Raw genomic sequence first — 26,878 nt, forward strand, 5'->3', positions numbered from 1 at the left:
ACAGCGTTATGATTTAGCTAGTAAGCATCAAGTTCTAAAAAATACAAATAAACTTTAGATAGTTCATTATTTTCGTTGGTAATGGCGGCTACACCAGTTGTGCTTTTCATAATATGTATTGCAATTCCTACTTCATCTAATACTCGTAAAGTGCATAAATTTATTGATGAGGCAATTGCGCTTTGAATGCTATGGCTTATATACGTGCCTGAAAACTTCAGCCGTAGTCGCCATAACGACTTATTAGACAACACACGGTAGAACAGATGTTCTAGCACAGCATAGCGTGAAAAGAGGAATGGTACTATTGAATGAAATTTCTAAAACAGTAGATATTAGTAGATAATTAGGTATTTAAATAATCTGAAAACATTTTTTTATATATAATAAGTATCTATCTTCTCATAAACGTTAAGAATCTCTAAATAAAAACGCGGGAGTCACATTCCGCGCCTGTCTGTTGAAAGTAGAGAAAAGACGATGTTTTGTAATCAATTCGATAAACTGGATAAACCTTATGAGATACATCAAAATAATGTTCTTGGGAATTTTATATCTTGAAAAGGCTTACAGAAAAGTCCAGTTGTGTATAAGCCTATCTCCAAGGGATAGCCCCCAGCAACGGGTATACGTCAGCTAGTGTTAAAATAAGTCATTTTATGCTGTAAATGGACGTTTAACTATGCCTAGCGAAGTCCTATTTTGACTCGACCATTTTGAATTTCATCTATCAGTAAATTGCGTGTATGTCCGGTTAATAGAAAATGTGAGCAACAAATAAAAAAAACTAACCTATTTCTTCAAAACAATAAGAAACATTTTAGATAAAGAACAACTAATTTAAATTTACTACGCACTAGCCCAATCTCAAATACAATATGGTATTATTGGATGGGGAAGCTCATGCGATTCCACTATAAAACCAGTCCTCATAACACAAAAGGCAATTCTAAAAATTATACTTAGGTTCCCCATCAGAACTCTTACCGACTATGTTTTTAAAACCCTGAATGTAATGACACCAAAACAATTATACGCAAAAGTTATACTAATTTACGCATTCAAAAACCAGGACAACTTTACACAGACAAACTCAGACAGACTCACAAGATCCACATTACAACATATGTTACACCAACCTACAACTAAAACAACTTTTGGACAAAGAAACATGCAGTATTATTCTATAAAAATATTTAATGTCCTCCTGAAATAAAAAACCTTAAAAAAATAACTGACTTCAAAAGAAACATTAAGAAATGGATTATGGATAAGGGAAGGATGAATATAGATTTAATTTTGCAACCCGACAAAGACTAAAGCTTGTATTATGTTTTATTTTTCTCTAAATATTGTTTTTTAATTTTCTATATAGTATTTTAACATATGTACTTATACTCTTTCAAACACACAACCATGTACAATGTGTCCTTAGAACGGGGTACCCCAGTAAGGACACATTATCTTATATAAAAAATTGTTAAATAAAAATAAATTTAAAAAATCCGTGAAGATGGTAGCCGTGTTTGATAATATCTTTTTATTCCGACAGAGCGCATGAGCGTTGCGACTGTTGTGAGATATCAAGTGGGAATAATCAACATTACGCGAAGTCTGCCGTTCACAGAACTACTGGTATATAATATATCTTTTTTTTCATAACGTACGTGTTGACGCCACTACTCGTATATGCATCTCCCACCAACATATATTCCTGCAATCCCTCACCCAACCAGTTACCCAATTACCTGCCCCTGTCTGACAGTTAAATACCTACGCGAATGAAAATTGCAACGTTTTATTGATACCTCGTCAGTCTGCTAAGAAAACAGATAGCATATGCTCTTATTGTGTATAATATCGAACTTTATACGGAAACCTTGTGCAGTAAATTATCCACGGTGTTCCTCAGGGCCAGAATATCGATTCGCAAGTGCTTCCGAAGATCAGGACTAAGTCAGATTCCTATATCTAATAACCGTTAATCAACTATCCCTTAACTCAGCTATATAGCAACACAAACTTATTCGCAAACATTTTGCGACCACCGTACGCAAGAGCTCGTGAATTTAAATTTTCTCTTATCATTTGGGGCAATTCTTTGTTTGTAAATTTGCAGCATGAAAAACTTGCAATAACCTTCCTAACATGGCATCATGCGAGTTACGAGTAGTCGAGGGGAATGTAGAACAGGCGAACCAGTTACGTTTTAATGGGAATAAATGGGCTCACATTATTTTTGCAAACAAAAACTGAATACGTTTTATTATCCTGTACTAGAAAACTCGGAAAAGGTTTTTACTTGGTAACAACGACTGGATTCGGAATAAAATATTTAAGATGTTTTGGTTTTGATACAAATATAAGCAATTAAATCCAAATGAATGAGATATTTCTAAAAACAACTAAAAACTGTTTTTGAAAGGAGTTTTCAACACTTTATTATTAAAAGTAATCGTATATTTTTTTGAAATCAGCCAAAAAAGTTTGGATAATTGATCACCTTACATTTTTTCGTCAAAATACTAAACTGAAAATACTGATTTAAAAAAAACACATATTTTATAAGACAAATGTATTATAAACATCACTGCTACCTCACTTTTTCGTCGTTTCATATAAAAATAATAAATAAATAAATTCATAACAAATGTGTTAATTTTAATTATTCTGTGGTTAACTTCTATATTCGAATATAAAGTGTTGGGAATTAAGAGCTTCATAGATGCACGCACAGATGGCAGTGCATAGAGCTTGCGTGGAAGTCCGCAAGATGGAGCCAGTGGTCAGTAGTCGCCAGGGCCAGTGGTAAGGCTCTCGGAGAAACTTACTGTTTCAGATTCCAATTAGCAAGCTTCTAGTAGGTCGACTATCGAGTCACCATTATATTACGCGGAGTAATAATAAATCCCTGATTAATCTAAAATAACCAACTATTTATAAACTCCTTCCAAGACGATTTGGAGACCTGTTTGTACGAATACAATATACTTGTTGTTTTCTCTTTCTAACACCGTTTAATTGATATTTCTAACTATGACGGTAAGGGAGATAGATCGATTTTTATGAGAACATATGAGCTGTTCCGAAAAGCGAACAAATTAATTCTGTGTACTAGCGGTTTGTTCCCAAAACCGAACAAATTAGCCTGAGGGGTTAATAAACTGGCAGAGGGGGGATGAAAGTAGACAGAATGCTGTAGAAATGATACCTGAGGCGTATATGTGGCAAAACCTAGTATGATCGTGTGAGAAATCTGGTGTTTGTTCTTATTAGTGCCAGGAGTGTTTAGAGAGTGCTTTTGTAAGAAGTCGGGGACGCCCGAGGAATACTTAAATTAAATTCGATGGAATGTAATTTTTTAACAGTAACCTTGTGGTATACAGTACTGAATGGTGGATGAAGTCGGAGTCGCCGGAAGAAGGTAAGGTAATAAGGTAAATAAATAAACATTGCAGAAGAAGATAATACTAATACATCGAAATGAAACACGAAACAGAACAAGACACAGAAAAAAAATCATGACTAGGAATTTAACCCGGGATCACCTGTCTTAATGGGACAGGCGTCTTAAACCACTCGACCATTGGGATCAATTTATTAAGCGTCATATTTGTCGATCACATATTTCAAATTCACAATTAACAATGTGATCGTGAAACTAATTTTTTTAGCAGCTAACTTTATAAATGACCACAAAGTTTCTAATGAAATTGGTTTGTAATCTAGATAGTGTCTCGGATAAATATATAAAATAAATGTCGTCGAGTCGCATTGAGTGATTATTAAATATGAAAGAGTTCATTGCCTCCATTTCCGTGTTGGTTTGCCTGAAAAAAAAATGCGTGTTTTAAAATGTTAATTGAGGTATTACCTACCGGTATTAATAATATTATTTATGAGTTTTTTGAATTTTGTGGGAAATTCAACAGTTCATATTTTTAAAATATTATTACAAGAATTTTCTTGTGCGAGTTCACATTATTTATGCTCCGTCTCGTTGTATACGCTTGTTATTCTGACTTTTGACAAGAGCCCGATTCAAGTATTTGGTTCACTTAATCGTGCCATATCTTTTACCATTCACATTTGCGTCATATATTCTCCTTACACTCCCTTTCTTCGTCCACTCGCTCTACATGCCCAAACCATTTGAGCGTTCCTTTCTTAATCTTACTCATTATGCTTACATCAGCCTCGCATTCTTTGCGGATCTTCATATTTCTCGCGCGATCATATATGGTCTTACCACACATGCAGCTCAGGCATCTCATTTCTACAACATTTCTAGCTATAATATAAAAAAATAAAGTCACTATCCGTGGATGTATGTTTGTGCGCTTAGTTCTTCTAAACCACCCAACGGATTTTGATAATTTTTTCACTATCATTTAGAGATTTTTTTCTGGAAGGTTTATATATATGAAACATGCATATTATATTTATATAAAGTAGAGAAATGTCGATGTTTTGTAATAGAGTCGTAAAAAAATATTTTCGGGCGCTTACATTGCTAACGCTGGCTAAACCTTATGAGATACATCAAAATAATGTATTACGGAATTGTATATCGTAAAAAGGCCTTCAAAAATGTCCAATATAGTATATGTCTATCTCCTAAGGATAACCCCTAGCAACGCCGGGAACATGTCAGCTAGTTCAAACTAATTTCATCATTCCTTTTCCAGTTCCTAATACAGACAGAAAAACTAACAACACGGAGAAAAATGAGTATAGCTAATTCTTTAAAAGTCCCTTAAAATTATTGATAATTCTGTTAAAAACTAGATTGCAGTTCGTTTTATGATAAACTTTTAGTAAATTACTAACATATCGGAACACGTGTTAATGCACTTACATCAGCCATGATAATATACGGGGTTTTCCAATAAGAGGTGTTATTTTGAATAGCCCGCTATTTCAGTAGATGTTACTTTTGAAGCTGTCATTTTTTCACATTTGACAAGTAAAAACTACGCCATTAATAAAAATGGAACGATACACGCTTCAACAACGCATTGAAATTATTAAAATTCACTTGAGTGAATCAAATGCAAATCATCTTGAGTGATGAGGCCCATTTCCACCTCGGTGGCTTCGTCAACAAGCAAAATTGTCGCATCTGGGGTTCGAAAAACCCAAGAGTTATTGTTGAATAGCCTCTCTATCTTCAACGTGTGACTGTTTGGTACGGTTTATGGTCCGGCGGAGTCATTGGACCTTACTTTTTCGAAAATGAGGCTGGAGCAACAGTTACGGTGAATGGATTGCGCTATCGAGAGATGATTAATGATTTTTTTATGGCCGGAATTGGATGGTATTAATCTGGACAAGGTTTAATTTTAACAAGACGGCGCTACGTGCCACACAAGCAACAAAACCATCGATCTTTTACGATTGAATATCAAAATAACACCTCTTATTGGAAAACCCTGTACAATGACGAAATGCCGAAATACTAGGATTTTTATGAAAACATGTTTCGACATCGTGACCTATCAATTCATTCGTTGAGGTCCTGAAATCCAGTTTTTAACCGGATTACGAATAATTTAAAGAGATTCTTAATTAACAATATTTAATATCAGTATTTTTTCTTCGTGTAGGTACTATATCCGGGGAGATATTTTAAGCTCCGTGTGAACTTATAAACTGCTGACATTAAAACACCATAATAAAAATGTAGCACAAACAGAAAAATTTATAGCAGTAATTCCCATTTAGCGGTAGCCGTTGCGGGAGATTAATATCATCAAAAATAAATCAAAACGAATGTGCATTTAATTATATTTTAGCCGCAGAGCTGGGGTTGACTGCCATGGAAGTTTGCGAGGGGGAGGAATTCGGCGAAGGGAAGAAGAATGAAAAAAAGGATGGTTGGGTAAGGCGATGCCATACGTAGTAATGCAAAATCATGTGTTTTTGTTTTGAAAATTTGTTCGCCTAGAAATGTTTCAGATGCTTTAATTAAATACTGCAAGTAGAATACATCTTGGCCTTTGAAATAATCGAGTGTATTTTAGATAAGTCTTTTTATAAGCCCAGAAATAAATAATGTATAAGGCCTATGAAAACTGCTTTAAAGTTCAAAATCTCCTGCTTACGAACCCATTTTCGGTTATGATTTTATTTTACAATGTGGCAAATTACGTTATTTATAAAATTATCGGAAAAAATTAAATATTTATCCCTGAAAATCCACAAAATAAAATAAAAGGCACTTTTTGGCCATGTTTTTTTCTTGCATAAATCAAAACAGGCGGATGGTGTTGAGCGGGAATTTAAACCTTATCGCCATCTACCTACGTAAGGGTTGTTATTGATAGCGGCTCAATTTAAAATACTACACGACGTAGTGCATCGCCTTAAAAAGTTTAATTTATTGTTTGTATGCGACAGCAGAATTCTGAAGAGAAGGTACGGAATATAAGGTAAGAACTAAGTGCACAAACAGACTGACGTAGAGATTTGCGACATGTTTCAGAGTGGATACCATCGTTATTTTGTTAATGATAAACTGATGTTTATAAGACAAGGTTTTTATCCATATCACAAAGGATAATACATTATTATAAGCAATAATTAGTCGCCTGTAATATCAATACAAATTTTCAGGGATTACAAGGTTCAATTCCTGTCGGCGGAATTTATTATTACTCGGTAGATATTTTCAATTTCTATTGATATTACAGGCGACTAATTATTATTGCTTATAATAATGTATTATCCTTTATGCTATGCATAAAAATCTTGTCTTATAAACATTAGTTTATCATTAAAAAATAATAATATTTGACAAGTCAAAATATTTCACCAACAAATGTAGATATAATATGTCTCGACGCCATCTAGTGAGAAATTTAGCACTAACGAAGCCTTTCCTACAAAAATAAAGTTGGTTGTTTACAGGTTGAAAAAATATAATAAGTAGTAATTGTTGATTGAGGTACTAGTACATATTGAATTATGTCGGTGAGGCTCAGTGGTCCAGAGCGTCTGACCGGACATCAGAAGGCACGGGTTCAATTCCCGTCGGCGGCATTTATTTTTACTCGGAAGATATTTTCAATTTGTATTGATATTATGTAAAATTAAGATTATTATTTTTGATATCCTTTTGATAAGCTGTGCTACATTTTGTTCGTTTAATATGAATATGACGAGTGTTAAATTTTTATGATATCATTGGATAGTTATTAAAAATCTCTTCAAATTATAGGTAATCCAGTTAAAATTGGGATTTAAGGCCGTTTCCTGATAACCTTTTATGAATTTCTAACATATCAGAATACGTGTTCATGCACCTGCATTTTCCTTGCTAATATACAATGACGAAATGCCCAAATATTAGGATTTTTATGAACAATTCTTGCGGTCATCGTGATATTTTATGAACACGTGTTCCGAAATCCAGATATTTTATGTACACTTGTTCCAACATCGTGATATTTTATGAACACGTGTTCCGACATGGTGATATTTTACTAAAAATTCAATTTTTATGATGTCATTGGATAGTTTCATGTTGACTATCATTCGAAATTTCTTCTGTTGAAAGGCAATGATCCTGAGGCAAACACTTGTTTTATAAATGCTTCACAAATCCTACAATTATTATATCCCGTGATTTTTCACGGCTCTCGGCTAATAAAACATTAAGGACGGGTTGTTTCGCAGAATTTGAACAACTCATCAAATTTAAAAATTGATTTTCTAGTTGTGTGAAGGTTCTATTCAAGTTCTGTTATTATATAATTATTGTACAGTTGTTTCACAATAGAATAGAACCTTCATAGAACTTGAAAATCAACTTTGAAATTTGATGAGTTGTTTAAATTCTGCGAAATAACCCGTCCTAAGTTTAATTATGTAATGAAATATCAAGTTGATTCTAAGTCAGTCATAACATGTTTATTTTGTTAAACTTGTGACCTGCCATCTTAAACTCGATTCGATTAAGATAATGTTTGCCTTTAGATTGCACTATTTCCATAATCAACTAGCTTACCCCGCAATGCTACGCTATTGCTAATGTCTTTCTCAGGCGTCTCCAACTTCTTCCACCATTCACTACTGTATACCACAATGTTACTGTTAAAAACATTACATTACATCGACTTTCATTCAATGCCGTATCTAATTCCGGTGCAGAGATTTATTTATTTAACGCACAGAGGGCTTTTACATGTAGGTGGTACGATTTATTTATTTAACGCACAGAGGGCTTTTACATGTAGGTGGTAAGATTTTAATGACAGTTTTGAAACATAAGAAAGAAATAATAAAAATAAAAATGCATTAAAAAATAATATATTCAAGAAACAAAATTAAAAATAGCAAGAACCATAGACATATGAATATTAGTAGACCTGCCCTAAGTGATTAAAAGCGTATTATCCCCACTCCCCATACCGGTTCCATTGGAGCCGGCTGTGCTCGCGTATGGCCTCAAGTGAAATTTGAAAACGTGACGTCATCATTCTTGTGCGAACTATGGTCGAGGCATCATCGGTTCATTTTACGAAATAACACGGCAAAATGTTGACTTGTACTATGAAAACTTGTAAAAATAGATGTGAAAAGAGAATAAACCCAATTGTCGTATTACATTCCATATATAAGCATTATTTTACTTTATTTTAAGCATATTCACATCGTATAATATGAATCAGTTGTTACTATCACATCGAGAAACGTCTGGACGCGAAACACAAAGCTGGTTGGTTGCTGGGAAGTAAATTACAAACATTTATAAAAGTGTCTTAACTAAATACTTAAACGAAATATTCGACTCTGAAAATATAACCGAATTTTTTTGCCGAATTTGGACTTCGCAAATTTGTTCATAACGTGGCGAGTAATTTGCGCTCCCATGTAAAAATGTCTATTCATTCAAAAGCAGATTTTACTTTTAAGAAGTAAATGGTGATATTATAATGCGAGATGCCTATTTACTGTCAGATTGATTTATTGACGAATCACAGTCAGGTTCACTCCCTTCGTTCTTCAACAGTTGATTTTACCCCTCGCCATTATCTTCTCGTCTATTAATTCCTATGTCTGTGGCAAGAACATAAATTAAAAAATACAGCGATTTGACTGGTTTACAAAAATATAACTTCTTTTTAGGAATAGTGTTGAAATAAGTCTTTTACGTAATCCACAAAATTCGCAAAGTTAATATTAAATATATCGACATCACCTAAGTATTGGTTTCCCATAGTATGAAACCGTTGTATTGGGGAGATCACAATGTAATTGCGCTTATGTGTGTTGCATTGGAATAGTGTATTTTGTCGTGTTGTTATTGTAGGTATTCGTAAGTTTATGAGTTGCAGAAGTTCGCAACAGTCGAATTTAGAGTTTAGAATCTTGAATAAAAAAGTTAAGTCGTTTATTTTACGCCTGTCTTCCAATGTGTGTATTTGAGTATTTGATAAGAAATGATATTGTAAGTCTTCTGGTGGGATATTTAATTTAAAATTTATAAAACCTCTGAAAAAATTTTGTATTCGCTCAATGTTATTAATGTGAATTTTGTAAGAGTAACTAACCAAACTAGTGAGTTGTATTCAATTATGCTTCTAACTAGAGATATGTATAATAGTTTAATGGCTTGTATGGAGTTAAAGTTTTTAGTTGTTCTTAATAATATACTATCCCGATGGCACTCCCAGCAAGAAAATGTTGTACGGTGGGCAAGTACATACTCCCAGCCGATATATTTGCGGTCAGGAGTAAGGCAAGGAGGGTGTATGTCCCCCATTCTATTTAATGTATACATGGACGAGTTGTCAAGTCGCCTGGACATCAGAACGGGCTGTCGTGTTAACAGTATATGTATGAATCATATAAGCTACGCGGACGACATGATCCTCCTAGCTCCGTCGATCAAGGGATTAAGATTACTCCTAAACATTTGTGAAGAATATGGAAAACAGCATAATATGATGTACAACCCGAAGAAGACGGAATTGATTGCGTTCCACCACGGAAAAAGTCAAGATACAAGTAATATGCTCCCCGTATACCTTAACGAGGCAAAAATAAATACATGTTCGAACGTGAAATACTTGGGGCACATTATTAATGAAAACCTATCGGATGATGGCGATATCGAACGACAAAGGAGAAGCCTTAGCATAGTTTCTAACATGATTGCCCGCAGATTTTGCAAATGCAGCAATACCGTTAAAAAAATACTGTTCAACGCATTCTGTACTGGCCTGTATACGTGTGAGACATGGTGTTACTACCGAACTTGCTCGATGGAACGACTCCGAATTCAATATAATGACGCCTGTAGAATAATATTTGGATACCGAAGATACAGCAGCGCATCGACAATGTTCACGGAACTAGGACTGAATGGATTTGCCGGCCTGATGAGACACCGGGTCACTGGAGCCAGGATGCGGCTAATGGCCTCCGCCAATACGTTGGTGACCGCAGCCTACCAGCACCAAGCGCCACTCCTGAGTGAGCGCTGGGCCCAAGCGCACTCAAGACCACACCCTGCATAGTTTTCCTTATTTGATAATTTATTATATCTATTGTACAAAAAAAAATGTATATCTATATGGGACGTGTGGGATTGCACAAACCTCCCCACATCCTGGAATAAAATATTATTATTATTATTAATACGAAGCCTGGTGTTTTCATGCCTTTGTTTACAATTTGGTGGATATGATTGGCGAAACTTAAGTTTTTCATTCAAAATAATTCCGAAATCTCTCATTTCCGTGACTCTTTCTAAAGCTGTTTTGTTAATGGAATATTCAAATAAAATATATTGTGAGATATTGCGTTAAGTATTACTCGGACGTCCCCGACCTCTTCTTCCATTCAACCCACTCCCTAAACACTACTGGCACTAATAAGAACAAACTTTTCTTCCAAATCGGTCGATTACTTTTCGAGTTTTGCGAGCACAAACCATACGCAGGCTGATTTTTTGTATATATAGATTTATTTAAGAGTATCTGTGGCGGACGGAGGGCGTGGATTCAATTTTTATACAAATCTACAGTTTTATTTCGAAATTGATGAAATTTTGCACTTAAAAACAAGAGGAAGGTCATCGTCTATATGATAATGAGAAAAACCACCCCATCCCCTTTTCCCGCCCTTAAAACTTTAACTTAACGTTAAAAATTTGAAAATTACTGCGCCGTGGACTACAAGTATTAGCCATCGACATTTTCAATGTCACCTACAAACAATTCAGTAACTATCTGATAACGCATGTGACAAAATAGTAAAACTGCCTGTGTAAACCTTTTAATTTGTAATCTTCTCCGTGATATATTGGTGTATAACCGTTTCATGGAGAACATGAAAAAATAAATAAATAAATAAATAAGTAGTATAATATATCACTCACGGAGAAAACTAGCTGAAAATATTACTAATTTATTAAGAATATCTTCAAATTATTCTTATTCCTGTTAAAAATGGGACTGCAAACATTAACGATTGAAATGGAAGATTTCCTGATAAAATATCAGTAAAACTATTTCAATTTGGGAGGCGGGTTTGGGTACTACCAAAACCTTATACCATTTACCTTCCCAGAACTCACTGTTCTTCCTTTTCTTATAAATGACCCTCCACATAGCATCCCCAAAGATGACACAGGCCCTAAGGGAAATTATTTTCCTTAGCGCCTCTTGTTATTTCGTCATTACGTATTATTAGGACAAACGCAGAAGTATGAACACGTGTTCCGATATGTTATGAACTTACTAAAAGTTTACTAGGACACGGTATAGTATACCGTTTTTAATAGGATTTTAATAAATCAGTAATACACATTTTTCTCCATGAATATTTTTATAACTTTCTATAATCAAAATATTCGCCAACGAAAAGTCACACGGCTTTACACAAGACAATAACTATCTTACATAACTCGGACCTTTCTTAAGGCGAGATAGGACTCGAATAATGGGAGTTTTTTCTCACATTTTTATTATCTCTGATGAACGTATTACTAAAATCCCAAATGTTTCTAAAGGAATCTCTACGGACGTAAGCTCTTTTTTATTTAAGATTAATAAATACAGGACCTTACCATTCAAATATTTTTTAAACTAAAAAATAAACTGTAAGCACCAGATTTTATTTTTCTAGGCGATAAATTAGTTTCCTCTAGAGGGATCCCTCTAGAAACATTTGAGTCATCATAAAAAATTAAAATAAACATCACGGAAAGATCGAATTTCCAGACCTGCTAGGGCAAAGTCGACCTAGGTCCGGCAATTACGCAGGGCCGCGCGACGAATATTGTTTTTACATGACTCCATCACTTATTTCGTTAAGATTCTCACATTATTTTAAAGATTTGATACGGCAAATTCAACCTTAGGTCTGTCCAATACAATAGGCCGCGCGTCGCAAATTTTTGTGCACGGCTGCTTCACTTACGTCGTTAAAATTCTGGCTTTATTTTAGGGTATTGTCTCGTCTTAATTTAGGGTCAGAACGCTCTCTGTAGTAGGTAGTAATTATATTAGTGGAATTCCTTCGTGAAATGACTGTCTGGCTGTTATGTTCCCTACGGATATATACTCTACAAATAGCTGCAAGGGAATGAACAAACAAAGGAAAGAGATTCCAAAGGATATACCGGAATATACGCACTGCGCAAGGAACTACACGATACCGACATAACTAATATACTAAAGCTTTCAGGAATTTTCAGAAAAAACTTTGTTGATACTCTCCAGGACTATAATACACGGTCTACTGAAACTCTTAGAGCAAGCGGAAAAGTGGTCTTCATAACATATAGAATCAAAAAAAGATTTCAGATTTTTTAAATACATCTAGTTTTCTGTAATTTTTTAAATACATCTAGTTTTTTGTTTTCTGTAATTTATTTATTTATTTATTAACGCCCTGTTTCGGGGCTTTTACATGTGAATATAAAGAAATATACATTATTTATTGTACATAACTGAATTGCTTCATTAACAACATTTTATATTTGTTTAAACATAAATTGAAGATGTCCACTGACTTGGTATAATTGTTTCCCTCCATTAGTATTCTGGGCAAAGAGGAATACGGATGGTAGTTAATCCCAGCATTTCTGCACTTAAATAAATCCTGATACTAGAGTATTAGTTGTGGAATCCGAAAGCTTATCAATTCTAGCAATACCGGACTATCAACTAAATCATTTAGAATTTTATATAGAAATACCAAGTCAGTTACAAATCTGACAATTTGAGTAGTGTAGTTCAACATAATTGCTGGAATACCCATTTTAAAATTTATAAAACGTAAGAATTTGTTTTGTATTCTTTAACAGCTTGTACATGTATATTATAATGTGGGTTCCAGACAGGAGAATTTTATTCAAGTTGACTTCTTACATAGGGAAAATATAACAATTTAATACACATTATATTGTTAAAATTTCTGGTTAGCCTAGTTATAAATCCCAACATTTTGAAGCTCTTATTAGAGATTTCTGTTATGTGGTTAACAAATGAAAGATTTGATTGAAAAGTGATGCCTAAGTCTTTAATTTGTGTTAATGTCTCAAGCGCATTGTTATCAATGTTTTGATAAAAAATCACTGGATTTTTTTTCGATAAAATGTAACTATTTGACATTTTGAGATATTTAAGTAAAGTCTATTTTCATTACACCAAATTAATAATTTGTTGATATTGTCTTGAAGAATGTTGCAATGGTAAATATTTTTAATAGTTCTATAAATTTTGAGGTCATCAGCAAAAAGTAATATAAATACATCATGATATATACATCTTACAAAAAGTAATATAGATACATCATGACATATACATCTTACAAAAAGTAAGATAGATACATCATGACATATACATCTTATAAAAAGTAAGATAGATACATCATGACATATACATCTTATAAAAAGTAAGATAGATACATCATGACATATACATCTTATAAAAAGTATGATAGATACATTATGACATATACATCTTACAAAAAGTAAGATAGATACATCATGACATATACATCTTACAAAAAGTAAGATAGATACATCATGACATATACATCTTACAAAAAGTAAGATAGATACATCATGACATATACATCTTACAAAAAGTAAGATAGATACATTATGACATATACATCTTACAAAAAGTAAGGTAGATACATTATGACATATACATCTTACAAAAAGTAAGATAGATACATCATGGCATATACATCTTACAAAAAGTAAGATAGATACATCATGACATATACATCTTACAAAAAGTAAGATAGATAATTTAAAAAAATTCAAAATTCCAAAAAATATTTATTGTACAAAAAGAGTACAAAGGGTATAGCTTATAGGTTACATCCTATTTCTTCCAGCTAACACAACAAATACACATTACATTACATAACCCAACAATTACATGTTGACAAATGTATGTAAATAAAAAATAAAAAACAGAGGTATTTAATTGTAGTGACATTTGTTTAAAAGAAATGTTTTTAGTGTTGATTTAAATTTAAGTATGTCGGTTATTTGTTTGATGCTACGTGGAAGGTTGTTATACAGGGTGTCCGGAAACTCGTAGTACAAGCGGGAAACTGGTGAATCTACATCACATTTGGAGTCGATTTGGTAGTATATTTTTTTTTTATTTGAGCTTTCGTTATAGAGTAAATCGAGTTTGAAGTTGATTTTTTTTTTTTTTTTTTTTTTAATCAAATTCTTATTAATTATTACTGAAGATCAAAGTACCTAACTAATTAAAACTATTTGAAAGTAAAACAAATGAAGAAACTCGGATTTGAAGCATTATTTTGAAATCACCCTTCATTTAACCCGGTGTAATCATAAAATATTTCTGCTCTGCAGGGTTAAAACATCTGTTATTCAACCCTAAACACCAGAAAAAATTTTAACCCTAAAATAGCCGAAAAATATATTTTTTTGGTTTTTTTTTTTTTTTTTTGAAAATGCTCAAATCAAAAAACTTTATGTTTTTTTGGGTTCCCCATGTGGTGTAGATTCTCCAGTTTCCCGCTTGTACTACGAGTTTCCGGACACCGTGTATACTTTAAAGGCCATGTATTGTGGTCCTTTTTGAAAAATAGTTTTGTTTGCTTTAGGGATTAATAAGTTATCTGTGAACCTTGTAGCGTGTTTATGTGTTGAGTTTTTTTGTGGGAACTTTTCTGGAGATGATCGTACTAACAAGCATAACTCCATTATATATATGACCGTCACTGTCATATATATAATGGAGATATGGATATATCATTTATAAACAAGATAAATACGATTGGGCCAAGGAATCAATGAATTCAAATCTTGGAAGCGGAAATTAACCCACTTCCCGACATCCGATCGAACTGAAACTCGGCGGAGAGACTCGTTGTCGATGGCAATGCATTACATAATTAATTGGTGTCCGATCATGTACACACACGCGGATATATACGCATATCGTATGAGATTACAGTATTTAATATACGAAATAAATGTCACCCGATCGGCATTTGGCGAGGTTGTTAGAGCAGTTGAATTCAATTCCTGAGAAAGAAGGTTCAATCCTCAGACAAACTATTTTTATTTTCAAAAAATTTTCATCTGAAAAAATGTTAAAAAACGTCACGTAATAAATAGACATAGACTAATCACACACTATATATATCTTCCACTATTCTAATTATTACTCATACACAATCGAAACATACACAACAGCTCAAGTTCGACTCTATCGTAAGATTGTAACGATTAAACATCACAAATTAATACATTAATGAGATATATTATAGACATAGACAAATCACACACTTACTTTCACATATTTTTTGGTTTCTTGGAACGGGCAATTTGCCTAGTTAGGAACCAATAATTTCGACCTGATAAGGTACAATAATCAATAATCACAAAGACATTTTTAAATATATGCTTTCGAGTAGAAAAACTTTTTTTATACAGGCTGTTTTTTTTCTTCGCCTACTTTTTCCTTTTTTTCGACATCTAAAGGGTTAACAAAACTTTCTGAGCCAAATTTAGACCTCGACGCATTTTAAATTAAGTAGGCGATAAATGACACTATTACGCTTGGCCTATTTCAGCGAATAGCTCGCTATACACTACCAATGGGAATGTACGGCGAGCGATGTGCGGAAACAGGCCAAGCCACGCAAATATAGCCCGCTTATAGCGTCGTCTGTCACAGGTTTTAAACAGTTGACATTAACCCTCGACCGATTATTTCAAATTTGACTTAAAAAATTCCAACTTCGGACTCGATTTACTCGAAACCATAAAATCTACTAGAAATGTGATTTAGATTCAACAGTTTCCAGCTTATACTACGAGTTTCTGGACACCGTGTAAAATACTAGCGAAGATACGAGAAAGTTCACAAAATATTATATTAGTAAATATAAGTTTTCTAGAAAATGGAAAAATAGCAGACCCTTGAAAAAACACCAAAACTGACTTAACTTATCAAGATTGACCCTTAGAATTCTAAACGAAAGAAATACGTATTTCAAATATAGAATAAAAATAATTTTCTGGTAAAAAAAATATTTAAATTTTGGTATTTAATCACTTGTGTGAATTCTTGATACTTCAGTTCCTATTTTAAAAAATGACAATTAAATTCAAAACAAATCCAAGTTCATTGAACCAGAGATACAATCACTTACAGACAGACCCACAGCCAGAATTAGCATATTTGTGATGATTGTGATTGCACACTTTCTGGGAATTGGAATGCTTTATTGGGTTTCAGTTTCGTGATTATTAGAAAAACTGGTTGACATGTACCCAGCGTTGATGGGGGGTTATCTTACAATCGCAAATTTTTCGGTAGGTATTTTTAAGATATACAATTCCGTATTACATTATTTTGATATATCTCAAAAGGTTTAGCTGGCGTTAGCAATGCAAGCGCCCGAAAATATATTTTTACGATTTGATTGCAAAATATCGACTTTTCTCCACTTTCTTTAAATATAATGTGAATTTATTATATGTATAAACCTTCCGAAATAAATGATCTAATGATAGTAAAATCGATATATAACCGAGTTTGCTCTATGACAATCCCAGAAATATGCGGTTCCTATTTCCAGTTTTGTGATAAGGTTTTGTTTTACCGTCACTACTTTTAGATAGGCGAAGTTTAATGCTAAATCACTATTTTGATTATAACGAATTGGTGTACATTATGAATACCAAAAAATATGCTTTAGATAAATTGAAGGTTTTCCTATCGTTTCGCTTGAGTAGAATACAAATAAAAGAATAAATTACTCGATAAAAAATATAAATGTAAACTACTAAAATTATTATTTTTTTTAATAAAAATGTATGAACGCGTAAAGAAAACAACTTAAAAAAATAGAGTATTATAGCTAAGATTATCTGTGACAGTTTCTCTTGATTAACTTTTTTGCTTTATTATAAAGTTATTTACAAAATAAATAAAAAACAGTTTTGTGCTTGAAATCGAACTTTGCTAGACTGTTTCTCAAGCGATGTTAATACCTATTACCTACAATATGAGGTATACCAAGAATATACACATTTTTGGCTTGTAGCTTTCAATATTAGGCATTAGAATCCAATCTTTTGTCCATTGATATATTTTATTTGAATCCTTTTGAAGTTGGTTGTGATGTATTTCTGGTTTGGCAAAGAATTTTGTACCAAACACGAAACAGTTGTCAAAGTCTGATTTTGTTATGGTTTACACATCTATGATGTAAAAAATAAACAGAACTGGACTCAGAACTGAGTTGTTGGGGTGGCTCAGAGCATTGTGCGGGTATCATATGTACGAAGCCAACATGTTGACAATACTAATAATTAATAATGGTTTATGGCCTATTCGCCTTGTTTACATTATGTAGGGTTTTTAGTACGAAGGATTCTAGGAGGGAGGCAGCAAATGGAGGAAATGGACTTACCAGGTTTGATGCAGGACATTCCGCAGGCTCCATCGCAGAGGCATTTCTTCTTCTTACTCTTGCAATCTTCGTCTGATGAACACTTCCTTAGACATTTCTGGCCCTGCAGAACGAAAAAGAGATTAATAAAAATGTTAATCTTCGTTTGTTCAAAATCTTAAATCTCCGAAAAATGTTAATGTTTGTTTGTTCAAAATCTTAAATCTCCGAAAAATGTTAATGTTTGTTTGTTCAAAATCTTAAATCTCCGAAAAATGTTAATGTTTGTTTGTTCAAAATCTTAAATCTCCGAAAAATGTTAATGTTCGTTTGTTCAAAATCTTAAATCTCCGAAAAATGTTAATGTTCGTTTGTTCAAAATCTTAAATCTCCGAAAGTTCTTCACCGATTGCTTTGAAACTTTGCAACAAAACAACGTTGCATTCGAATACGCGTGTGTTTTTATATACCTATATTAAACATATGTCGCCTGTGACAGGTAAAAACATACTTTTTTGAGAAATAGCGCCATCTTTTGGACAAACATGCTTTTATTGAAAATCAGCGTACAAAAATAACAATTAGACGCAAAACAACACGCGTTTTTTTCTCTATCTACACAGACAGATCGAGCCACAGCCATGCGTGACGGGTACAGCTAACCTATATATATATTTTTAAATCAGCGTGTGTTGTTTGTGCCCTATAGATTAAAAAACTACTGGACCGATGAAAACTTTAAAGGTTATTCTTATTAGCACTAGGAGTATTATTTTTTTAATGATAAACTAATGTTTATAAGACAGGATAACAAATTATTATAAGCAATAATTAGTCGCTTGAAATATCTGTACAAATTAAAAATATTTCCCGAGTAAAAATAAATGCCGCCACCGGGAATTGAACCAGCACCTTCTGATGTCCGGTTAGGTGTTCTGAGACCACTGAGCTACGTCGCCTTATTCCCAACACGCTAAATAATTCAATGTGTACTAGTACTGTATTCAACAATTACTGCTTATTATATTTTATTTTCTTTTTACATTTATTTTTACTCGGGAGATATTTTCAATCTGTATAGATGTTTCAAGCCACTAATAATTTCTTACAATAATTTAGCACCGGGAGTGTTTAGATAGTGATTCAAAATTTGTACACGGTTACGTTAGCAAAGTCTTATTTTAATGTTAATAAAAGTACTCCTAAATATAATTAAGTATGAGTTTTATTTCCTCTCATTGAAATATTATACGTTCTCAGAAATAGGACAATGTATGTTAAAAAATATATATTTTAAAATAAAATATAACTGTTAAAGATCCGCAACAGATTGTAATGTAAAATGGTAAGTAAAAAAATATGGGGGCACTCGACTTTTTTAAATCTCAAAGTGTGCGGTGGTCGAAATAAGTTTGAGAACCTATGTACTAAACTCAATCGCTTTGAACAAGTTACAGCCCAATCGATATCGTAAGATAAACACAATGTTGATAAGACGGCAGTAAAGTTGTGTGGATTAACAAAACATAGTTTAGGGATGGTTTCAGATAAAGGAGACTCATGATAATAAAGTAGGATCATGATGAGAGATATAAAAAGTTGATTGATAAGGGTAGATGAGTGATCAAAGGCCGGGGATTAGGAGAGGAGGAGGAGGAAGGGGAATAAGGGATGATGGGAAGAGATAAATAGCCTTTTCTTATACACAAGCTATTCTTTCAAAATGAAACGAGTTTTTATACAGGTCTTATATATCTGAAGGGTATCTGCTGAGGGATGATAATTTACGCAAGCCAGCAGCGAATGCGTTACTTTGAGAGCAGTTCTTCTAAAAACAACAACACTGTTTAAATACGTATTCATTATTATATTGATTCTTTTAAATAAAATGCCGAGGATGATAACGATAAAAGTTTCATTTTAAGGTGTGTTGTTTAGTGATAATTTTTTTACCACCTTTTAAAATTAAGTTTGTTGGTGTATGTGTTATTATGGTATTGAAATAGTTTTAAATAAGATTCAATGAGATCCAATGACGAACAATGAGATTCAAAGAGAATGATGTAAAGAGAGCCAATGAGATTTAATAGGATTTATTTTTATTTTTATATTAACTCCACACAGGAGGCCCTGAAGAAAATAATTTCCCTCAGGGCCTATGTCATCTTTGGGGATGCTGTGTGGAGGGTCTTTTTGTGGCGAGGAAGGAGTGAACATGGGTCTTGAAGAGTCCCATGTTGTAGGAGGGAGGAAACACAGAGGCCGGCAGTTCGTTCCACAGCCGAGCTGTTGAACTTAAGAACGAATCGTAGAAGCGACCCGTTCTCATGTGACAAGTGTCAACTGTGTACAAATGTTGGGCGCGCGTTTGGCGTGTATCCCGACTACGCACCGGTGCCGAAGGGATCAATGACGCTAGTTCCTCAGAGCATCTTCCATTGTAATACCGATAGAACAAGGACAGCATACCTACCTGACGCCTGTGCTCTAAAGATTGCAGTCCGTTTATTAAGATTGGGGAATCTATTAAACGGACCGCCCGTTTCTGCACAGAGTCAAGGGTTTTTAATTTCGTTTTGAATCAAGGGATTAATTGAGATTCAACAAGATCCAATGATATTTAATGAGAATCTAAAGGAGGTAAAGAGATTTAATGGGATTCAATGGGATTAAATAAGATCCGATGATATTCAAAGAGAATACATGAGAGGTAAAGAGATTTAATGGGATTATTTGGGATTCAATAAGATCCAATGGTATTCAATGAGAATCCAAGCCAAGTAAAGCGATTCAAAGATAAGAGAGATATAATGGGATTCAATGATATTTAATTAGATGAAAACAGAATCAAAGAGATTTGAATAGATCCAAAGAAGCCCATTGAGATTCAAGGAGTTAAAAGTAGATTCTAGGAGATACAAAAAGACCCAAAGAGATCCAAATGGACTTACAAAACTTACTTTTAAATGTTTCACATAGATTCAAGAAGATTCAAAGAGAGATCGTAATGGTGTTGGTACTCACTAGCAGAGTGGCTTGCTCCTCGTCCCTGGGACAGAGGGCGGAGGGCGAGTTGCGGGGGTTCTTGTAGACCCGCCCATCGTCATCCGCCTCCTGGGAGCCCCCGCCCCCGCCCCCGGGCGAGGAACTGGTTTCCTCCCAATCGTCGTCGTCGTCTGGCGACTCGGTCACGGCTGCCGCTGCTGACAAAACACATCACACAATCAGTTATAGTATTCCTAATGCAATGCATAACCTACTGTAGATAAATATACACATAATAACACAGTGCCCAGAAACTAGTGGTACAAGCGGGAAAATCCATGAATCTACATCAAATTTGGATTTTATTTGGTGGTATAAAGTTTTTTGATTTGAGCTTTCATTTTAGAGTAAATCGAGTCAGAAGTTATAACAAGGGCTTGATTCTTAAATCCAGGCCGCTCGCAATCGCTGTCGAAATATTAAATTATAAATTAAATATTAAATACATTGGTCGACTTTCTTATTCTCGAGTCTCGTCGAAAAGTCAAAAGTCATTTCACTCGAACAACGAGTGGGTCGAACCAGTCGACACCGACTCGTCTTCGACGGCTGTCTAAATCTCGTATATATTGTATCCTAACCTCTTCGAAGGACAAGCAACGTGTATTTTTACGGTCCCAAACCATTTATTGTATTACCAACATCTTTGTCATAGGTGACTCCAAGTGGTTCGCTGCGTTTGGTGATGGTTTTTAGCTGCCAACCAGCTGCGTTTTGTGCCAGATTGGGAGAGGCTGGTTTGGGGAGACCCTTTGACCCCTCCAACTGGTCTCTCGACCGATCGCCTTGCACCACAGTGGAAGGGATATATCTATATGTCCGTCACTTTTGGACACAGTGACCACTAGAATCCTACCCAACCCTCATATATTTTACCTTCCCATAACTTCCTCCCCTTTCAAAAAAGACCCTTCACACAGCATCCCAAAATATGACGAGGGAAATGTACTGACTCACAGGAAATGTGGAGAGTTAGTTATTTAAGGCGATGCCATACGTAGTAATGCAAAATCATGTGTTTTTGGTTTGAAAATTTGGTCGCCTAGAAATGTTTCAGATGCTTTAATTAAATACTGCGAGTAGAATACGTTGAAATAATCGAGTATTTTTTATATAAGCTATTTTATAAGCCCAGAAAAAAATCATGTATAGGCCTATGAAAACTGCTTTAAAGTTCAAAATCTCCTACTTACGAACCCATTTTTTATTATGTTATGGTTTTATTGTATAATGTGGCAAATTAAGTTATTTATAAAATGATCGAAAAACATTTGACATTTGACGGCCGGCATAGTCCAGTGGTAACGCATTGGACTGCCATTCCGAAGGTCGCGGGTTCGAACCCGGCGTGCGCAAATAAATTTTATTTGATTAATTTGTGTTATTTCACAATTAATTAATTAAAATAATATATAGTATATTTGCGGCACGTTCCAGAGTGGAAGATACTACCAGTATCGCCCTGGTGTAAGACCACCATTCAGAATTGAAACGTTGCTCCAAATGGCTTTAGCCGTGTTTAGTGACTAGATCTGAATAGCCAGGTACTTCCCCACCTTCCTCTTTCCCTTCCCCACTTACCTTCAGCCTCACAACATCCCCCAATTGGGGATGCCATAGTCTCACTGGCTCCAGACGGGAGCAGTTGGGACTCTTGTTAGGTATTAACTATAAAAAAAATAAAAAAAATTTAAATATTTATGCCTGAACGTCCTCAAAATAAAATAAAAGGCACTTTTTGGCCATGTTTTTTTCTTGCATAAATCAAAACAGGTGGATGGTGTGAAGCGGGAATTTAAGCCTTATCGCCATTTACGTAAGGCGTGTTATTGATAGCGGCTCGATTTAAAATATTAGACGACGTATTGCATCGCCTTAAGTTTGTTCTGCACCTGGGAAGAATCAGAAGCCTGTGTTGGCGGCCTCGCATGCAATATATATAGGTATGTATATAATATTGTACTGATTAATATTAATATTAATTGATAATAATTTATTAATAAAATACTTGTGTTGCTCTATAAAAATCAAAGTTTTATTTTATCAGTTTTACATCACAAAACAAACTAAACTAACACACTTTTTACCAACACTCCTCCCTGTAAAAATGAACGAAACAATATTTAAGTTTACTAAATCAATTGCTTTCCAATTTCCTTTAATGATTTTTTCCAAAGTGTCAGCTACACTACTCGCTTCGACGCTTCGACGAAGTCCTCGACGAAGTTAGCCGAAGTTCGAAGTGCGTGCCCACACACTCGTGCAACTTCGCGAGTAACGCTTCGAGTCCTTTGACTCGGGCGCATTTACCGACAACAATCGGAAGTCGGGCGAAGCGAAGCGAAGTTGCCCGAAGCGAAGTGAAGTTCGTGCCCACACTATCGTATTCGGTCAACTTCGATCAACTTCGCGAGTAGTGTAGCTGGGCTTCAACAATCTATATTCTTTTGGTTACTTCGGTCATGTAAAAATCTGACACAATGCCGCCATCTTGGTTTGCGTTCTGTTTTGTTTTCCACGTGATACATCATCTGTCAGTTTTGAAGTTGACATTCTATCCGAGAAGCACTGTTTTATCGACAATGCAGAACGCGGTAAAATCCAAAATTTAAGGGAATATATTTCCTTTACTTGTATACCAAAACGCTCAGATTGAAAAAGTAAATGTTTAAGGTCTAGTTTCCGGACACCGTATATAAATATTACTTGAGAATTCTTTGCATTATTCCATTTACATCGTTTAGCAACATACACCACAAGAACTTTTCAATTTTTAATAACGTATTTTTAGAAACTTTCGCTGGTTCAAACAACCTGAAAATAATTTTATTTAAAAAATCCTACTATAAAATGTAATCTTGTTTTTGTTTTATATGCCCACAGTTTGTTTATTTCTAGGTACAATAATATAATAACTTAAATATATTACCCACGCACAGGCTGCGCCTTAGTGGGTTCCCATTATTCGTATTGATTTATATAATATTGTGTGTAATTAATGTCAAAATTGGGAAAAATAAAGGAATTTAAAAAAAAAACACAATTCATAAAAATGTTTACGAGTAATGATAGATATTATAAAAATTGAAAAAACTCTCTCGTGAAATAAAAAAAATAATTCAAGCACTTCAAACAGAGGCGTCACGCACTCGGGACGCGCTGCAATGCCATCGGAGACAGCATTAAATTCCTTTCATTGTATTTCTTCTCTCACCGCAACATTTATTTTCTTTCTCGATGGCGTTAGTTCGTTCGTTCGTTTGTTTGTTTGTTTGTTTGTTGGCTGCGGCTTTGTGGGAATACGACGCGGAATAAATCCTCCTGAGACACACTTAATTGTTTCCTCGGCAAAAAATAAAATCCGAACCCTGCCATTGTAAGCAGTGGCACCGCGATAAATTTTCGAGACCACATTTGCGATAACACGAAATTCATAATTTTTCCTTTTTTACAAAAATAACACGAGCTATCGTATGTTTCGTGAAATTTTCCAGTATTCTGGAATAAGTAGCAATATTATTTTTCCAATAAGAGGTGTTATTTCGAAAAGCCCGCTATTTCGTTAGATGTTACTTTTGATGTTTTGAAGCTGTCATTTTTTGACATTTGACAAGTAAGACGCCATTTATAAAAATGGAACGATACATGCTTCAACAACACATTGAAATTATTGAAATTCACTTGAGTGAATCAAATGCAAATCATCTTGAGTGATGAGGCCCATTTCCACCTCGGTGGCTTGGTCAGCAAGCAAAATTGTCGCATCTGGGGTTCGGAAAACCCAAGAGTTATTGTTGAAAAGCCTCTCTATCCTCAACGTGTGACTGTTTGGTGCGGTTTATGGTCCGGCGGAGTCATTGGACCTTACTTTTTCGAAAATGAGGCTGGAGCAACAGTTACGGTGAATGGATTGCGCTATCGAGAGATGATTAATGATTTTTTATGGCCGAAATTGGATGGTATTGATCTGGACGACGTTTACTTTCAACAAGACGGCGCTACGTGCCACACAAGCAACCATTGATCTTTTGATTGAATATCAAAATAACACCTCTTATTGGAAAACCCTGTACAATCTATCGCATCTAACTTCACTTCAATGTTTTGGTCATAAATTAATGCAAATCTGGGAAGCGGAAATTAATCCACTTCCTGACATCCGATCGAACTGATACTTGGCAGATAGACTCATTGTCGATGACAATGCATTCTATCCTATTTTAGTGGCAATCACGCATATACACGCGGACATATACGCATCCTTCTGAAATCTGATGAAATTACAACAGTGTCGATCTTATCCAATCGGGATTTAGCTCGGATGGTAGAGTTGTCGACTCCGGTTCCTGGGTAAAAGGGTTCAATCCTCAGGCAAACTATTTATTTTTAAGTTTTAAAAGACATTTGAAAATAGATGTTATTACATATAAAAAAGCATTGACTAATCAATACCCCGACGCACAGTGGGCTGAAAATCGCCTTTCATAGACATAGAGACTTGAATTTTCAAGGGTATTTTTTTTGGCTAGAAATGGATTCTGCTGATCATTACTATGCTATAAAATGTCGTACGAAGCAATTGCGTGTACAAATGAAGGAGTTATAATTTTTTTAAGAAAAATTTGTATGGCGCTGACATTAAAAAAAAGGCTATCTCTGGAATCATAAGGTTGGCCGTTCTATCTTTACACACAGATAATACTACTATTTATTTGTATTTTTTTGACATACTTCATATTGTGGCGCAAGGTGCGATTATTTTTTTAAAAATCCTCAAAGTTGAAAAAAACCCTTTTTAATGTTGATGATTCATTTTAATGTTTAAATGCTTTACATATGAGTATGCTTTGTCTAGTTTACAATATTTTATTTACACTGCAAGCCAAAACACTGTGCACAGTGGGCTGAAAATCGCACTATTCATAGACATAGAGACTTGAATTTTCAAGTGTATTTTTTTTTTGCTAGAAATGGATTCTGCTGATCATTAATATGCTATAAAATTTTGTATGAAGGAATTGCGTGTACAAATGAAGGAGTCATCATTTTTTTAAGAAAAAATTGTATGGAACTGACATTAAAAATGAAGCTATCTCTGGAATCATAAGATTGACCATTATATCCTTACATACAAATATACTACTATTTATTTGTATTTTTTTGACATACTTTGTATTGTGGCGAAACTTGTGATTTTTTTTTTAAAAATCCTCAAAGTTGAAAAAAAAACTTTTTTATGTTGAAGATTCATTTTAATGCTTAAATGCTTTACATATGAGTATGCTTTGTCTAGTTTATAATATTTTATTTACACTGCAAGCCTAAAAGCATTTAAGCATTAAAATGAATCATCAACATTAAAAAGGGTTTTTTTCAACTTTGAGGATTTTTAAAAAAATAATCGCACCTTGCGCCACAATATGAAGTATGTCAAAAAAATAAAAATAAATAGTAGTATTATCTGTGTGTAAAGATAGAACGGCCAACCTTATGATTCCAGAGATAGCCTCATTTTTAATGTCAGCGCCATACAAATTTTTCTTAAAAAAATTATAACTCCTTCATTTGTACACGCAATTTCTTCGTACGACATTTTATAGCATAGTTATGATCAGCAAAATCCATTTCTAGCAAAAAAAAATACCCTTGAAAATTCAAGTCTCTATGTCTATGAAAGGCGATTTTCAGCCCACTGTGCGACGCCATAGTTTGAACTCTTAGCTTTGTTCTTGAGACTGCTCGACCGGTTAATGGTTAACTAGCAGATAAAAACCGGCTTCCGCGGTTTAAAACATCAACGGTTGTTTTTGAAAATAACAGAGGGCACCACTTCCGTTTACAACAATCCTAAACTGTACAGTCATTAAGATAATAATACTATCAGATGTAAACGGACAACGCCATAATCTAATTAAGTAAATAT

At 34.2% G+C, this 26,878-nt stretch overlaps 1 protein-coding gene across 1 annotated transcript in view; it reads right to left on the reverse strand.

The window, feature by feature from the left end:
* The window catches only part of Hasp (Hig-anchoring scaffold protein), a 74,408-nt gene that overhangs the window by 39,733 nt on the left and 7,797 nt on the right, over nt 1-26,878 (reverse strand). Inside the window, exons 2-3 of the mRNA XM_089648906.1 lie at nt 20,935-21,113; nt 17,932-18,034 (exon numbers count right to left, since the gene is read on the reverse strand). Coding sequence (XP_089505032.1) covers nt 17,932-18,034; nt 20,935-21,113 — 282 coding nt within the window. The remainder of the gene's footprint in view (nt 1-17,931; nt 18,035-20,934; nt 21,114-26,878) is intronic.

This window comes from Hesperophylax consimilis, chromosome 28, assembly GCF_061612785.1.
Source record: "Hesperophylax consimilis isolate HC1 chromosome 28, BYU_Hcon_1.0, whole genome shotgun sequence".
Taxonomy (NCBI): domain Eukaryota; kingdom Metazoa; phylum Arthropoda; class Insecta; order Trichoptera; family Limnephilidae; genus Hesperophylax; species Hesperophylax consimilis.